General features: G+C 39.6%; 1 protein-coding gene across 1 annotated transcript in view; it reads right to left on the bottom strand.

Moving 5' to 3' along the window:
* GLG1 (golgi glycoprotein 1) overlaps nucleotides 1-15454 on the bottom strand; it is a 126919-nt gene that overhangs the window by 28725 nt on the left and 82740 nt on the right. The window contains exons 5-11 of the mRNA XM_037063640.1: nucleotides 14868-15071; nucleotides 13965-14036; nucleotides 12843-13026; nucleotides 8917-9131; nucleotides 4714-4835; nucleotides 3175-3276; nucleotides 614-767 (exon numbers count right to left, since the gene is read on the bottom strand). Of these exons, the coding sequence (XP_036919535.1) occupies nucleotides 614-767; nucleotides 3175-3276; nucleotides 4714-4835; nucleotides 8917-9131; nucleotides 12843-13026; nucleotides 13965-14036; nucleotides 14868-15071 (1053 nt within the window). The remainder of the gene's footprint in view (nucleotides 1-613; nucleotides 768-3174; nucleotides 3277-4713; nucleotides 4836-8916; nucleotides 9132-12842; nucleotides 13027-13964; nucleotides 14037-14867; nucleotides 15072-15454) is intronic.

The raw sequence follows: 15454 nt of genomic DNA, 5'->3' as shown, positions 1-15454 counted from the left end.
TATCCCCAAAGAGGTGGCAACCAGGGCAGATAAATACTAAGAGACTGGGGGGTATGGAGGTTTCTGCTCCAGCTAATGTGCTGTGAATATATGTGTTATGATGCCAAGAGCAGAAGCCTAAAAACCATTTTGTATCTTGGCTAAGAGCTTCTAATGGATCTTTAAAGCTAAATAAGGTTAGGGCAGCAGAACTTAATTGTCTATTTGTGATTTAGATTTTGGTAATTCAAAGAAAAAGTTGGAAATGTCCTGACTCACTTTTTAAAGCATCTTTGATTGTGGCTGGAGGAATTAAGGAAGAGGAAAGGGCATGATTTTGCTAAGGTAGTAAACTCTGTTATTTTGGTTTAGATGGCTGAGTAAGCACAGGGAAATCCCCACCCAGCTTTCTCTAGTCTTTTCCACAGCAAATGTGAGGAAACAGAAACACGTAAAATCAGACAGAAAGAAGCTGGAAGAACTCACTGAGTGATGAAGTTTTTAGCAGTGCAGCAACCCCTCCCCACCAGACCCCTAACAGAGCTTTCCTAGGAGGACGGAAATCAGAACGAAATATAGCAAACTAATTAAAAAACAAATGACAAGAAGAAATGAAGTCAATGGTGATGCATACCCTTCTGCCCTGTTCCTCAGTGCGGTAGGCGTGTCTATACAAGCAAGAGAACACAGCTCCAGGAGGGATAAGTTCACTGGTTTCATTCCAACCGTGGGTATGGCAAAGACGAGATGCATCTCCCTGGCATTTTCGGTATAAGACAGGGTCCAGCCTATAAAGTTAAAAGTTAAAAGGTAACCACTCTTACTATACATTCCCTTCCAACACATGCTAAAGGTTTTTACAATGTGCTCCTGTATTCATTAGTGGTCATCTCCAGGGTAGTGGAGACAGCAGGGAAGCACAAGTATATTCCTAAATTGGTCCTTCATGAACACATAGTGGTCAATCTGCAGAAGTTTGTTCTGCACAGAAGATTTAAATTCTACTTCAAAGATGTTATCTTGGCTACATAAGACGCACAACATTTCAATAAGAGGCTCAGCAGTAACATGCCCTGGCTGAAACAAGAAGATAAGGATTGGAGGATGTTGGTAACTACCCTGGCTGGTTTCAGAAACAGTAACCCCTCACGGCTAAGGCTGGGTAAAAAGACCTTGGGACCACAAGCCATCAAGGAGAGGAAGCTTATCTCCCTGGTAGGGGTGCTGCCTCTGCCTCCTTTACTTCACCCTGTCTGGCCCTCAGTGCATGATCTGTTGGCCAATGATGGGTAAGAGTCCTCGAAGGACCCTAAGACAGGCAGGGTCACGGAGGGGCCCTCAGGGAAGGACTTAGGGGGCTATAGAAAAAAAGGGTGATGGACCCTCACCCCTCAGCTTTGACACAGCCTGAGTCCTCATTCTGTCTGCAAGAAGTCTCCTAATCTCTTGGCTGCTTTAGTTCCCTTGTCTGACTTAAGCCTGAAACAATGTCAGAGGTGGGTGCAGCCCTGTGCTGGAAAGGGCATGTTCCCTGGGGCAATTAGGCCTAAGAAGGAATTCATAAAATCCTGTGAAACCTACTTTGCTAATAGCCTCAATTTAAATAAGAGTCCAAAAATGAAGTAAGTTTGTTTCCCCAAAGTTTTATGGCCCTTTAGCTAGCTATCTGACCCTGACTCAGAATAAGTCCTCATAGTTCTTTGAATGTTATCTATTGTTTTTTTTAAAGATTTTATTTATTTATCTTTAGAGGGGAAGGGAAGGAGAGAAGGAGAGAAATATCAATGTATGGTTGCCTCTTGTGAGTTCCCTGCTGGGAACTGGCCTACAACCCAGGCATGTGCCCCGACTGGGAATCGAACCGTGATCCAGTGGTTCGCAGGCTGGCGCTTAATCCACTGAGCTACACCAGCCAGGGCCTGAATGCTATCTATTGTTTGATCATTACTGCCTGACAATGACTGATGAACTTTACATAAACACCCTATATTCCTATGCAAATAAACCCAATAAAAGCCCACTAAGGAAAAGGCTCCTGGTCCTTCTCCTTTGAGAGATCTGATACTTTCCCCCCCAAGCACATCATGTCTTGGTAGACTTATTCTCATCCGAGGAGGCCAGGTGTGTGTGTGGTGTTCTGAGGGCAGAACTCCCCCCACAATAGCTATCAGCAGGCAATTCACAACTTTTACAAGTTTTGGTAGTCCTCCCCAAAAGTCAACTTTTGGGGAGAACTACCAAATGGGGAAAGAAAGGCTAATAATATTTAATGAGTAGCTTTTAAGACTCTGAAGCATCTTTTGATTGTGGCTGAAGGAAATTACAGAAGAGGAAAAGACATAATTTTGTTAAGGTAGTAAACTGTTATTTCAGTTTAGATGGCTGAGTAAGCAGGGGGAAATTCCCACCCAGCTTTCTGTAGTCTTTCCCAGAGCAGATTTGAGGAAACAGAAACACACTGAATCTTCAAGTAATCTTCCTAATAAAGTATGTGAGTAAAACATACATTAGTCACCAGAAAAAGTTAATGACCAAAGGATAAGGGCTCAAATAACCAAACAGAAAGAAGCTGAACCTGGGAAGCAGGAGGGGCAGCCTGATCCTACTGGCTGCTCTGGAGAAGCGAGGAGAAAATAAGCCCTGGGAAGAGGAGCCAATAATATAGTGATTCTGATGGTAACAGATCTTTCTCCTAATTCATACCCTCCCCCTATTTTTTGGCTAACAGGATGAGAAGAGAATAAAGTTTTCATTGATAACAGCCTCTTAAGATAGAACAAATTCAATAACTGTAAATAGTTAAAAAGAAATAAAAGCAAATTCCCATACCTAGTGCAAATCAATAAAAATAAAAATGCACTATTATCTTCTTAGAGACATATCTGAAGTCGCTTCTGCTGCCTGGGAGGTGCCCAAGTTCTTTCTAGACAGATGTTTGTGGTATTAGAACCATGTGGTCCTGACTTTCAAAGTAGCAGTGAATGGGGACACTTGGGGACAGAGAGGAAGGGGCTGCCTCTCCTTTTAGACACTGTTCTGAGAGTAAGAAAGAAGTTTTTCAGGAGATTAAAGTTGTCAGCTATCCCAGAAATTAACAAAAACAAATTCCTACTGATTATTTTTAGAAAATACAAGGGGTACTGACTACACAGAGCAGGCTGAGACTTACACTCATGCTGGCTTCCAAATACTCACTTCCAGTCTCGGGAGATGAAATACTGCAGCTCCAGCAGACGGTGTTCACAGTCCTCTACCATTTTCTCTGTGTATAAATGTTCCATCAGGCATGAGAGGATCCTAGGCATAAAGCAGGGATGAAGTTGTCATGAGATGGGAAGGTTCTGACAAGATGTACAGAACTCACATCAGTATTTCCTTGGTCTCTGGAGAAAGCCACTTAGCTGTTGCCCTAGGCAGACAGGCACTCACTCTGAGAGTGATTAGGCCTCCTATCAACTTCAGAGCCACTGAGTGCTTAGGACTCAGCCTGCACAAGATCTGTGTGCAGCTGCTTTATTTCTAACTGTTTATTATGAACATTCCCCAACACACATAACATCCACCTTTCCTTCCCATAGCTGTATCTACCTATGGCCCTGGTCATTTTAACTCTGCCCCCTCTTACTGATACTTTGAAGCAAGTCCCAGATACCATATCCTTTTGTCATAAATACTTTAGCATGTTTCTCTATCATATGACAATAAAATGTCACGCCTACTAAAAAACCCTAATTTTTAAAAATATATAATATCATGTAATATCCTGTCAATTTTCAAAATTTTCCAATTATTTCACAGCTTTTTACACGTTTGTTCAAATCAGGACCCAGAAAAGGTTCACACGTTGCATTTAACAAATAGTACCTTAAATCTATCTTAATCTATAGTAGTTCCCTCCTTACTCCCTCTCTCTCCCCTGCCCTCTTTGTAGTTGATATAGCTATTTTTATTTTGGTAAATATGCTTAATTAGTCTTAAGTGTGTTTGTCTATCTCCCCCAGTCACACAAAAAGCTTTAAGGAAGAGCATGTTTTTAAAATCCCCACCGCAGCAGGGACTGTGTATGCAGAGAAGAATGATGATAAACATCTACTACATGCACTTCATTGTTGGGCACCGCCAACTGCAGGCTATAGAGATTTCTGCAGAATGGGAAACCTGTTCTTACTTGCAACCTGGTTTTAAGAGCTGACTGCATATCATATGGAATTAAACTAACACGTGGGATTCAAATACTTCATTACAGAGTTTTGCAGATTTCCTAGATCCTGGATTCAACTTCAGAGTTCATTTTGTCCATGATTCTCCCTTTCAACCACCATATTTTGTTTTACATTTCAACGATAATTAATTACTTTCTAATTACTATCAAGTAGCCAATAGATGAGTTAATTGTACAAACAGGAAGAAAAGTATAGAGCCAAAGCATGTGTCACTTTATCCTGAGAGTTTCTCTCATTTTTATTTGACCATTATTTGAATTATTCAGTGACCTAATAGATAGGCCCATCTGTGCTCAGTCAGTCAACAGACATCATCACAATGCCGAGTCTGGGTGTCTCCACATTACGGATGAGGCAGAGCTGAAGTCTCAATTCCCATACTAACTGTAACAAAAGTCAGTGTGTGTCGATATTTAACAAAATTCCAGTTGTGATGTTGAGGGAATGTTCCCTGTGCTACATTGCTGAATAAAATACAACATGAATGAATACTACAGACAAGATAACCTACATTGGGTCTCCCGATCGTATGTGTTTGCAGGCGGTCTGTATTACAGATTCACAAGCTTCATTCAAAGCTCTATCAATGCGGTAATCTGCGCCAGGGTCAGTCTCCTGAATCAGTGTTTGAAGCTGGATTTAAAAAAAAAAAAAAAAGATGAAGGAAGAAAGTCATTTACACATCAGGGAAGAGCCATGTCGCCTCTTCACACATCAGTCACTAAATCTGGTAAACCACAATGACTCTTAACAAGGTACTGCAAGTGTCATCAGCCAAGCTCAGGAGCTCTTGCCCAATACTTACCAACTGGTTTTTTTACTGTGATCGAGAGTTTTCTGTTTAAACCACTGTGGGGACTGATTACCTGGCTACCAGTCTGCACCATCCCTGGACATTTGCAAAACAGAAGGTCTTTACAATATAAAGGGTGCCTTTCTTCTCACATCTGCCTATATATTAATTAGATTATTAAATCTGACGCTCAGGGTCAAGCACAAATTGAATGGAGAAGAATAAATAGAAAACACTCCTGGTTAGAGACCTAACTTGGTTATAAAAATCTAGAATTTAAATTTTGCTGCAAAAACAGTGGCATTAAAATAAGCACAGTCTGCTTTATCAGATATATATGTGAGATTGCATTTAGCTTGAAAGAAATACCAATTACAAAAAGAACATAACACTTATAATTTCCTATTATTCCTCAAGAGGTAAACCAGAGCTCACTCATTATAGATACACAGAGAAGTACTTATCATCATGCAGCTGAAAGTGAGAATATCTTCTTTAACATTTAATTTTGCTTGGTCCACGCTTTATCATGAAACAAAGGAAAAGTGTGGGATGTGTCTTCAGTTCTTTCCTCACCTCTGTGAGGAGAAAGCAGTTGGAGCACAGAGGAAAAGCTCTAAATTAAGGATCAGAAGACCTGAGTTCTATTAATAGTTCTGGTTCTGCCAGATACTAGCTTGGAGAACGTGGGCAAATTGATTAACCTCTAAGTTCCAGTTTCTTTTACTGCAGAGGACTGTAAGAATAGATAGGACATTGCATCTGAAAGACGTAAAGGATCATCCGGGGCAGGAACCCTAAATAACAGAAAGCAGGGCTGAGAACTACAACCCTGGTCTGGGGTGCTTTTCCTCCAAGTCGAGGGCCCGGAGTCCTTTGTGTGTTACGGATTCAGCCTCGCTCTGCGAGAGCCTTCTCTGATCCTCAGACGTCTGAGCCATGACTCCACAGGGGCTCATGTCAAAGTGCTGCCTGCATCACATATTGATCAGGACGCAGGTCAAAAGGAAATGAAGACAGAAAACCCCATTGTGTCTATTCTAAAATAAGTCAATAATCAAGATGGGAGAAATAGGAAAGATTTCCAGTATTCTAGGATGAAAGTTATTTATACCAATTCCTGGTGGCAATTTGGAGAAGCTACAAAATGCTGTGGTTAGTTGGTAGGAAGATTATTGTCAAAGGATTATTGATTTCAGTAGTGACATTTGTTGACAAAGAGCAAAATATCTGCATCTTTTTTTGTTAAATATTTTATTTATTTATTTTTAGAGAGAGGGGAAGGGAAGGAGAAAGAGTGGGACAGAAACATCAATGTGTGGTTGCCTCTCATGTGTCCCCTACTGGGGACCTAACCTGCAACCCAGCCATGTGCCCTGACTGGGAATCGAACTGGCGACCCTTCGCTTCACAGGCCCATGCTCATGGAACCTTCTTCTGAGGGAAATAATAATAATGGGAGTCTGAAAGTCCCTACGAAGAACTATACTAGTTAAATATCCACGGCTGGTGGTGGACAGACAGACNTTTATTTATTTTTAGAGAGAGGGGAAGGGAAGGAGAAAGAGTGGGAGAGAAACATCAATGTGTGGTTGCCTCTCATGTGTCCCCTACTGGGGACCTAGCCTGCAACCCAGCCATGTGCCCTGACTGGGAATCCCTTCGCTTCACAGGCCCATGCTCATGGAACCTTCTTCTGAGGGAAATAATAATAATGGGAGTCTGAAAGTCCCTACGAAGAACTATACTAGTTAAATATCCACGGCTGGTGGTGGACAGACAGACTGGGAGAGTTCACAATACATGCCCTGGACTGTGGCTACTGAAAGGGGGCAGTGGGTACCCTATAGACTCTAGCTGGCTAACCGCTCAAGAGATCATTGCCACCCTGGGATCCAGGGACAACTGTATGGGAACTTAACACTAAAGATGTAAATTACTACAGGATTCTTTACCTACTCCAGCACCTGACTGCTTAGGAAAAACCCGGGGAGATGTTTCTGGAAAACCAATAGTCTAGAGAATAGACTGGGCAATCATCTTTGGCCTGGGAGAGACTGGGCCCAGACTTATTTGACCATAACTGAAGAGAATTTAGCAAGTTCATAATATGGTGCATTTGGAAAAGTATGTACTCATTAGGATGACGTTTATTTTTATGCTTCACAGTTTACCATTTGTTAAGAGATCACTAAATCAAAGCACAGCCAAGCAGAGACTCGGAAAAATTAATGGCCAACCACAACAGGTATAAAAGTTCACTGCATCAGGGAATTAAACTTTGAAAAGAAAGAAACCCACTCAGAACAAATTACTTCAAAACATGCCTCCATCTGACTGAGGGTGGAAAATGTAGTAGAAGACTTAAGAAAAATTTTTCCTTTCTTTGGATTCCTAAAAACTATGGGTCCATAAAAACCAACATAAAGTGTTTGTTTTCCACGTGGCCACATATAATGTGGGCAAAACTACATATTTCAATTTTTGAAGCTTAAGCTCTAGGTTTGAAAAGCACTTTCATTGTGGCCACAAAGGATGATGTAGGCAGTACCCACTTATCTTTCAAGTAAGTTGCTGAGTCACTAGCTCTTTTAGCGAGCTAAATTTCAAAAATCCCTGGAGGTTAGCTAGATACTTTGAAGTAAAGTCAAACCAATTTATTTTACTTTTTTCTGTATATCTTAGTACAAGTGTAGCCTGGGTGAAAAAAAAGGTTTATTCCTAACCACCCATCCCCTTTCCATGCTGCATTAGGGATGAAATGCAAATACAGAATATCTTGATTAATTCTTGGTCTGGGGCCCAGACACACACATTGTCACAGAGGTTTCCTAGGACAACCATCAGCAATGACTGCTCCTGAGGAACTACATCCACAAGTTTGCTGTCTAGCCAGGCTTTGTGTTTTGGAAAAGAGGTTACATTTATCTCTCTTTCCCACCATGGGATATATAGATTACAGTGTGCTCTGCATCAGGACAATAGAAGTTAAGGTGAAATTTTACTCCACATCAAAATTCTATGGACATTTTGGGTTTCAGACTGTAAAATCAGAACTAGCAGGACAGTGATTAGCAGGAAAATGAAACTCAATATTCAATTTTTAATAAAATGTCAACAACAAAATAAAAGACTAATGAACTGTGGTTTTCTAGTTTCCCTGAGGAGAGAGCCTTAATTTTCTAATTCAATGAAACAGAGGTACTGTAGTTGTAATACTTTTTTAACTTAAATATATTATGTACCTGAACTGTTTATTCAACTGTTTATGAACCCTGGACAAGAATAACTTTATCTATGCTAATTTTCCCTATTTTTATAGACCTGATTGTAGAGTTTGGAGGTAAAAAAGAAAGGCCCCCACATACAGTTACCCTAGTCTAACAAGAAAAGATTGTGATTTTGAAAATGACCTGCTTTCTTGATCCTTCAGACCTAGAATTCACGCCTGTTGCACATCAGCAATAAAAAGAAACTCAGAAAATTTCAATTCATTTCAGGTCTCTTTTAGCCTCACATCCATCAAGCCTACTAAGACAGGAAAGTACTCTTTTGGTGGAGGAGCTCAGCTGATATAACTGGAACTTGGTTTGCCTGATTCTGAATTTAGCAAATGCAATCTAGTAAGTTACCTTAAAAAAAAAACAAACACACAAAACTCTAGCAAATAATGCATTTTACCTATTTCTGTATGTATATAGCTCTTTTATTGATTATGAGCTCCAACTTCTGCTCTGCAGCAAGAGTCACATCTTACTATAACATGCCTGGAGGAACAATCTTCTGTGTCTGCTTATTTGTACCTAATATTCATTGTGATATCATAAATAATCCAAATAAAGTTGTAGGAACAGTGTAGGAGGAGGCTCCCCAGCTAGTAAAATGTGATATTCAAAACCACAGTAGAAAAATTTTCCTTACCGCCTGCTGGCAGTTCATTCCCAGGTTCCCTTTCTCCCCTCGAACTACTTTCATCAGACAATGCAGGGTTCGCCCTTTTCGATGTAACCCAGAGCAGTGGTGTTCAATCTCCCCCCGACAGCTCAGGATGATCTCGGGGCTCAAAGAAAAGTCTTCCATCAACATGCGTCGGTAATCCAGCATCTCCCCCTGGCACTCACTGCTCACCTGTCGCCCTGAGTTAGGATTTAAGCCATAACATGGTGAGCATTAGGATTGAATATCAACCACATATGAAGAGTATACATTTTCCCCTCGAATATAATATACCAGTCATGCTATTATCCAGACTAAAAAGCTTAGAATTTAGCAAAAGCTTTATCAGCATAAAATGAGTTTAAAATACCAGAGACTAGTTTATCTTGTCAGTGTTCTGCATTATACAGGTTTTATACTACTAAACTAATAATGCAAATGTTTTGCCAATGAAAGTCTTTTTTAAACAAATGTTTTATTTATTTATTTTAGAGAGAGGGAAAGGGAGGGAGAAAGAAAGGGAGAAAAATATCAATCAGTTGCCTCTTACATGTCCCCAACCAGGGACCTGGCCTGTAACCCAGGCTCATGTCTGACCAGGAATCAAACCAGTGACCTTTTGGTTTAAGGGATAATGCTCAACCCACTGAGCCATACCAGTGAGGGTACCAATGAAAGTCTTATCAATAAGATAACTATTTGGGTAAAAATGAAAGCTAAGAAGAATCTCTACTGGCCTGTACAATTAAAGCTTGTAGAACAGACTACCCTTGAAACTACTCACTATAGCTTACCACCTCCTTCCAGCTATAAATGCCAACTGGGAAAACTTAAATATTTTTAAAACACAGCTTTATTGAGGTATAATTGACATATAATAAACTACACTTTCAAAGCATACAATTGGGTAAGTTTGACATATATAGTCTCCACAAAGTTGTCCAGAAAGTATCCAGCCATGTACTGTGAAAAAGAGAGGCATTCATTGAAGACATAAGATATAAAAAACAGCCCTGGCCAGTGTGGCTCAGTCGGCTGGGTACTGTCCCACAGAGCAAAAAAGTCACCAGTCTGATTCCCAGTCAGTGCACATGCCTGGGTTGGGGGCTCAGTCCCCCACTGGGGGCATGAGAGAGGCAACCTATTGATGTTTCTCTTGCAAAACGATGTTTCTCCTCATCTCTTCCTTCCTTCCTTCCCCTCTCTCTGAAAGTAAATAAATAAATCTTTTTTTAAAGTTAAAAAAAACACAGAACAATGACACCTCAGTCTCTTTCAAAGTACACACCCTGGGATCTCACAAATTCTCCCAACTGCCATCAGCTGCCTCACTGTATTTTCCTGAATCTCATTGATGGCCTGAAATCTCTTCCCTTTCGAAGGTGATTTTAGTTTGGGGAAAAGTCAGAAGTCTCAGGGCACCAGATCTGGGCTGTAGGGGGGCTGCATCACCTGGGTGACTTGATGTTTTGCCAAAAAATTCTCCACGAGATATGATGCACGAGCAGGGATGCTGCCGTGATGAAGCTGCCCATCACCAGTTGACCAGAACTGCAGCCTTTGAATCACCCAAATAGTTTCCGCAAAACAATGTTCAGGCTTAATGCAAAATTTTATGCAGATTCATTGCTCTACTTAGTCATTTTGAATGTGATGGCCACACAGTACCCATGCTCACTCAACGGTGTCTACCACCCCCACTGACTAGCACTGTGTAGTCATTATTGGCTCACATGTGCACATTCCAGTCCACTCTCCTTGGCTTCCAGGTTACATTGAAGTCATACAAACCATTCTCATTCAAGTAACAACGGTTGGAGTTTTACCGCAAAGACCTTGTATATACACACATACACTGGTGAAACCATCACCACAATCATGATGCTGAACATTCTCATCAACTCCAAAAGTTTCCTTATGCTCCTTTAGAATCCCTCTTCTCCTTTCCTCTCCACTCCACCCACCTCATCACTAGTCAACCACTGATTTGCTTTCTCTGACTACAGATACATGGCTAGGTCAGATGGGAGATGTATGTTTAACTTTTTAAGATACTGCCAAACTATTTTCCAAAGTGGTTGTACCACTTTAAGTTCCCATCAGCAATGTACAGTAGTTCTAGTTTTCCCACATTCTTGTCAATACTTAATATAATCAGTCTTTGTTTGTTTGTTTAAAGCAATCTATGTAACATCTCTGAATTATCTGTTCATATCCTTTGGCCATTTATTTACTGAGTCTTTGTTGTATTTCTTGTCAATTTGCAATTTAAGGGCATTAACTCTCTAATACCAAAATTAGATTACATTATGCATGCTGTTTTATAATGTACTTTTACTAGTCAATAATGTCCACCTTCCCATTTTAGAAAAAATTTCACCTAATACACAGACCATAATCAACATTTCCTAGTTGTCTCCAAAATGTGCTTTGTTTGGTACTCAGTCTAAGATAACATGCATTTTCAGTGCTTTCAAACATCCAGATAAAAAAATTTCACCAAAAAGTTTTCTTTAATAATCGATTTTTTCCACCTAACATTTTAATCACTAACCAACTGCTGAAGCACCACTTATTTAATAAGAGGTAGACATTTCATTTTTGCAGCCTATAGCCATATTAAGAAAGACAATCCTGGCCTTCTATACATCCTCCTTGTTTTCTTCGGTAGGGGTTGACTTTTGAACTAACAATGAGTCTGATTCTATGGGGGTAATCCTTTCATTTTTTACTGTTTAATTTCCTTTTCAAAAAAATTCTTTTTTCCTTTCTTTAGTCCTCACTCGAGGATATATTTATTGATCTGGGGGGGAGGTGACAGAGAGAGAGAGAAACATCTATGTGAGAGAGAAACATTGACTGGTTGCCTCCCATACACTCCCCGACTGAGGACCAAACCCATAACCCAAGTACATACCCTGATCAGGGATGAACCCACAGCATTTTGGTGTACAGGATGACACTCCAACAAACTCAGCCACCCGACCAGGGCTATATTTAATTTCTTAACATCATCATCATTATAATAATAGCATTACCTATCACTTACTGTATACTAAGTGCTATCTATGCCAAATGATGTCACTCAGTCCTCACATGAACTCTTCAACATAGGTAATATTATTTTTTTATTAATAAAAAATGAGGTTTACCCATTTGGGTAAACAATGGACACCCAGCCAGTTAGTTTGGTGACAGAGCCGTAACTCGAAGCCATGTCTCTCTGACCCAAAGCTCATATGCTAAATCGTCATACTACTCCGACTCTCCTAAAAATGCTGTACAATGCAGGGTGGGGCAAAAGTAGGTTACAGTTGTGACTATGCAAAACAGTTTATTCCTGTATTAGTATTTATTAATTATCCTATTACTTTCCATATGAACTATAAACCTACTTTTGCTCCACTCTCTCTATATTTTTTGAAACTAAAATATTTGGATTTGGAAATACAGTTTACTTTGTAAAAAAAGCAAGCTGGGCCCTGACCGATGTGACTCAGTTTGTTGGGTGTCACCCTGCAAAGCAAACAGATACTGGTTTGATTCTCAATCGGGGCACATGTCTGGGTTGCAGGTTCCATCCCGGGTCAGGGTGCATTCGAGAGGCAAATGAACAATGTTTCTCTTCTACCCTTTCTCTCTCCCTTTCCCTCTCTCTAAAACATAAATATATATATATATATATGAAAGACAAAATTGAGGGTTGTTGAGCTAAGAAGAAGGCCCTTTAACAAAGTGTAGGGATACCAACCCTTCAGTTCCTAGCGTTAAGCTTAAAAAGAAACTGCTAAGTAACAAGGCAGAGTTGTACTCCAAAGTGCAAATACAGGCAAAAAGTACACACAGTACATGAAGCTTTGGAATGTGATTCCAAGAAGGAATACACAAGATAAAAAGAAATAAACTCTCACCTCTATGCACAGCTGATTCCAGACACATCAGAAGGTAGGAGAGCCTGGCTTCTCGGGACCGGGGAAGGTTTTCTACGTTGCACCGGTATTTTTTTAAGTCACTCTTACAGGATTTGGCCAAAGAGTAGCTGACCTTATAATCTTGGGCAATCAGCTTCTGGCGGGTTGTTAGTGCCTCTCGACACTGAGTAAAGAGTGCAGTTGAGAACGTTATGAGACGGCTCAGGTGGTTCAGCTATTCACATTTATCCCTCATGGCCAAGTACATGTCAACAACTGCAGTTGTTACCAAATCCCTGTCTGTAAGTTTGGTAGAAATTGAACCCAAGTACGCTAAACTAGTATGGCAAAAGGCAGAGGTAAATGGGTGGGGAGCCTTGGAATTCTACAGTAAATTCCAGATTGCTGCTGCAATAGCAGCTGTTCCTAACACACATGTTTGGTAGATTCTAGTACATGAACTTGACAAAGTATTCTTTTTCTCTTCAATAATGTTCTTAAAAGTATTTTATCAGAATCAAAGTGGCAACTAACATAATACACTGGAAGTTCACTTCTATACTTTTTAAATATAATTACTCAACAGTAAATGAACTGAAATGAAAAACATCTCTTCAGCTGCTTAGGAGAGTAAATGACAAGATAAAAAAACAAACATAATTACTTTAAAAAGTTACAAAAAAAGATTTTTGCATTGTACCTCTGTACCTCTGTGCATTCATACAGGTACAAAGGACTAACAGTAACGAGAATGATTAAGGAGACATCTGCTGAAAAATTAAATAGCTAATTCCCTATGAAGCACACCGGTTTGGTTAGCCTAAACTTCCTGAGAATGTAGCACTGGCTTCAGTGTGATTCTGATACGAAATTCTCCAATTTTACTCCTCAAACTGATTCCCAATCAGCTTCCCAATATCCAAATATCACAATTAAAGCTCCATTTTCTTGGCTTAAGAAAAATATGCTTTGGTTTCTTACTAAAAGCCAAGTATCTTACCTCTGAAAAAGGTGCATCAATCATTTACTTTGGCATCAGTTTAGAAGAATATTATTTGAGATGATGTGAGAAAACTTTAAAGAAATGAATGAAATACTGGTTTATTTTAAAGTAATACTTACCTTTTCACTCATGGATTCTTCAAACTTATGGTTGAAGAGGCATTTGTATACTCTGCCCTCACCAGCTTGTGTCTGTAAAATGAAACACAACCATTGTGCTGGACATAAGCCATAGTCCCGTATGTATAGCTTTCTGTTACAGTAATATAATGTGAGTACCTTTGAACAAATGGCTCAGCATTTATAAAATTTAGTAGCCTTTGAAAGAATACAGTACCTCTAGTAAAGATGAAAGTTTTCCCCCGTGTCTGACTATTGTTATTTATTCCCAAATATACTGTTAATCAGGGAATGAAGGGAAATGTCAGTCTCCCTTTTCACAACATAAAACTCTTGTAATTAGTGGCTGTGATGATTAAACTGTTAAATCAAAACAGCAGGCAGAGGGGGAGTACACAGACTCACGCTCAGTTCTTTTTGTAAAGATGGAAGGTTCTATCTAAAGTGTTAGAAGGTTGTTCCACAGGGTTTGTGGGTAGTAATCAGGGATTTGGTTTTAAACACTAGCCACCTGTGGTTTTTTTTTTTTACCTTAGCCCAAAATATATAAATGCAAATACGTAATATGGCAAAGTTTTAGTCATGGGATAGATGTGCACTAGATTTTCTGGTAAAATAGAATTCCTATTGATAAAATAGACTCCCCAAGAACTGAAATTGAGACATTAGATGAAGTAGAAAAAAATGACGTATATAGATTGTCAGAGCCAAATGTTAACCAGATGTTCAATTGAATCTGAGCAGCTAATATCATTTTCTGTTATCCTGAGACCAACTCCACCTTTCATTTTTAGCAGCTTTTCTACATGAGAGGTGTGTGTTAGTTTTTGTTTTTTTGTAATAGAGTAATTAAAAATATTTAAGAAGAAAAGGAAAAGAAGAACAGTTTCTGAACTGACTCACATTTTCACAGAAACGCTCCCGATCATCTCGGCAAGCAAAATACAAATGGCGGTCTAAGTGAAAGTCATCCGAGGACAGCTCGGCCACCCGCAGAATGGCCTTCTTGCAGAGTTCAGAGACCTGAATCTTGGGATCTCGTTCTTCGGCTTCCTTCACCAGGCCTTTCTCCAAGCATGATACAACCTCACCTTGTGAATGTGCATCCTAGAACAGTAAGGATAATATATTTTAAAACTCTCAGTACAATGCCTTTCAAATAAACATCATCTGGTTAAAAAAACAATACACAGTCAGCTTACTGATGTACTACTAAGAAATCAGATGGGAAACCAACCACACTACAGGTTACAGAAAATGTCCTCAATAATCTTTGGTTAGAATGTAATACTTATGCGGTACAAATGGAAATAGAGATCCTGGGAAATTAAGTATAGTTTAGTTAATAACAGAAATAGGAACCCGAGTTCCTAAAGTTTAAAATGTCAGAAACATTAAAAGACTTACATCAGCCTATTGCTCTAAGCATAGTTCATGTCCATATTGAAATAACATTGCAGAAATCTCTATTCACTAATCTTTGAAGGGCT

Source organism: Sturnira hondurensis, unplaced genomic scaffold, assembly GCF_014824575.4.
Source record: "Sturnira hondurensis isolate 20B ecotype Veracruz unplaced genomic scaffold, ASM1482457v3 Scaffold0014745, whole genome shotgun sequence".
Classification (NCBI taxonomy): Eukaryota; Metazoa; Chordata; class Mammalia; order Chiroptera; family Phyllostomidae; genus Sturnira; species Sturnira hondurensis.
The sequence above is the reverse complement of the archived record's forward strand: the minus strand, read 5'-3'. Positions and strand labels throughout refer to the sequence as shown.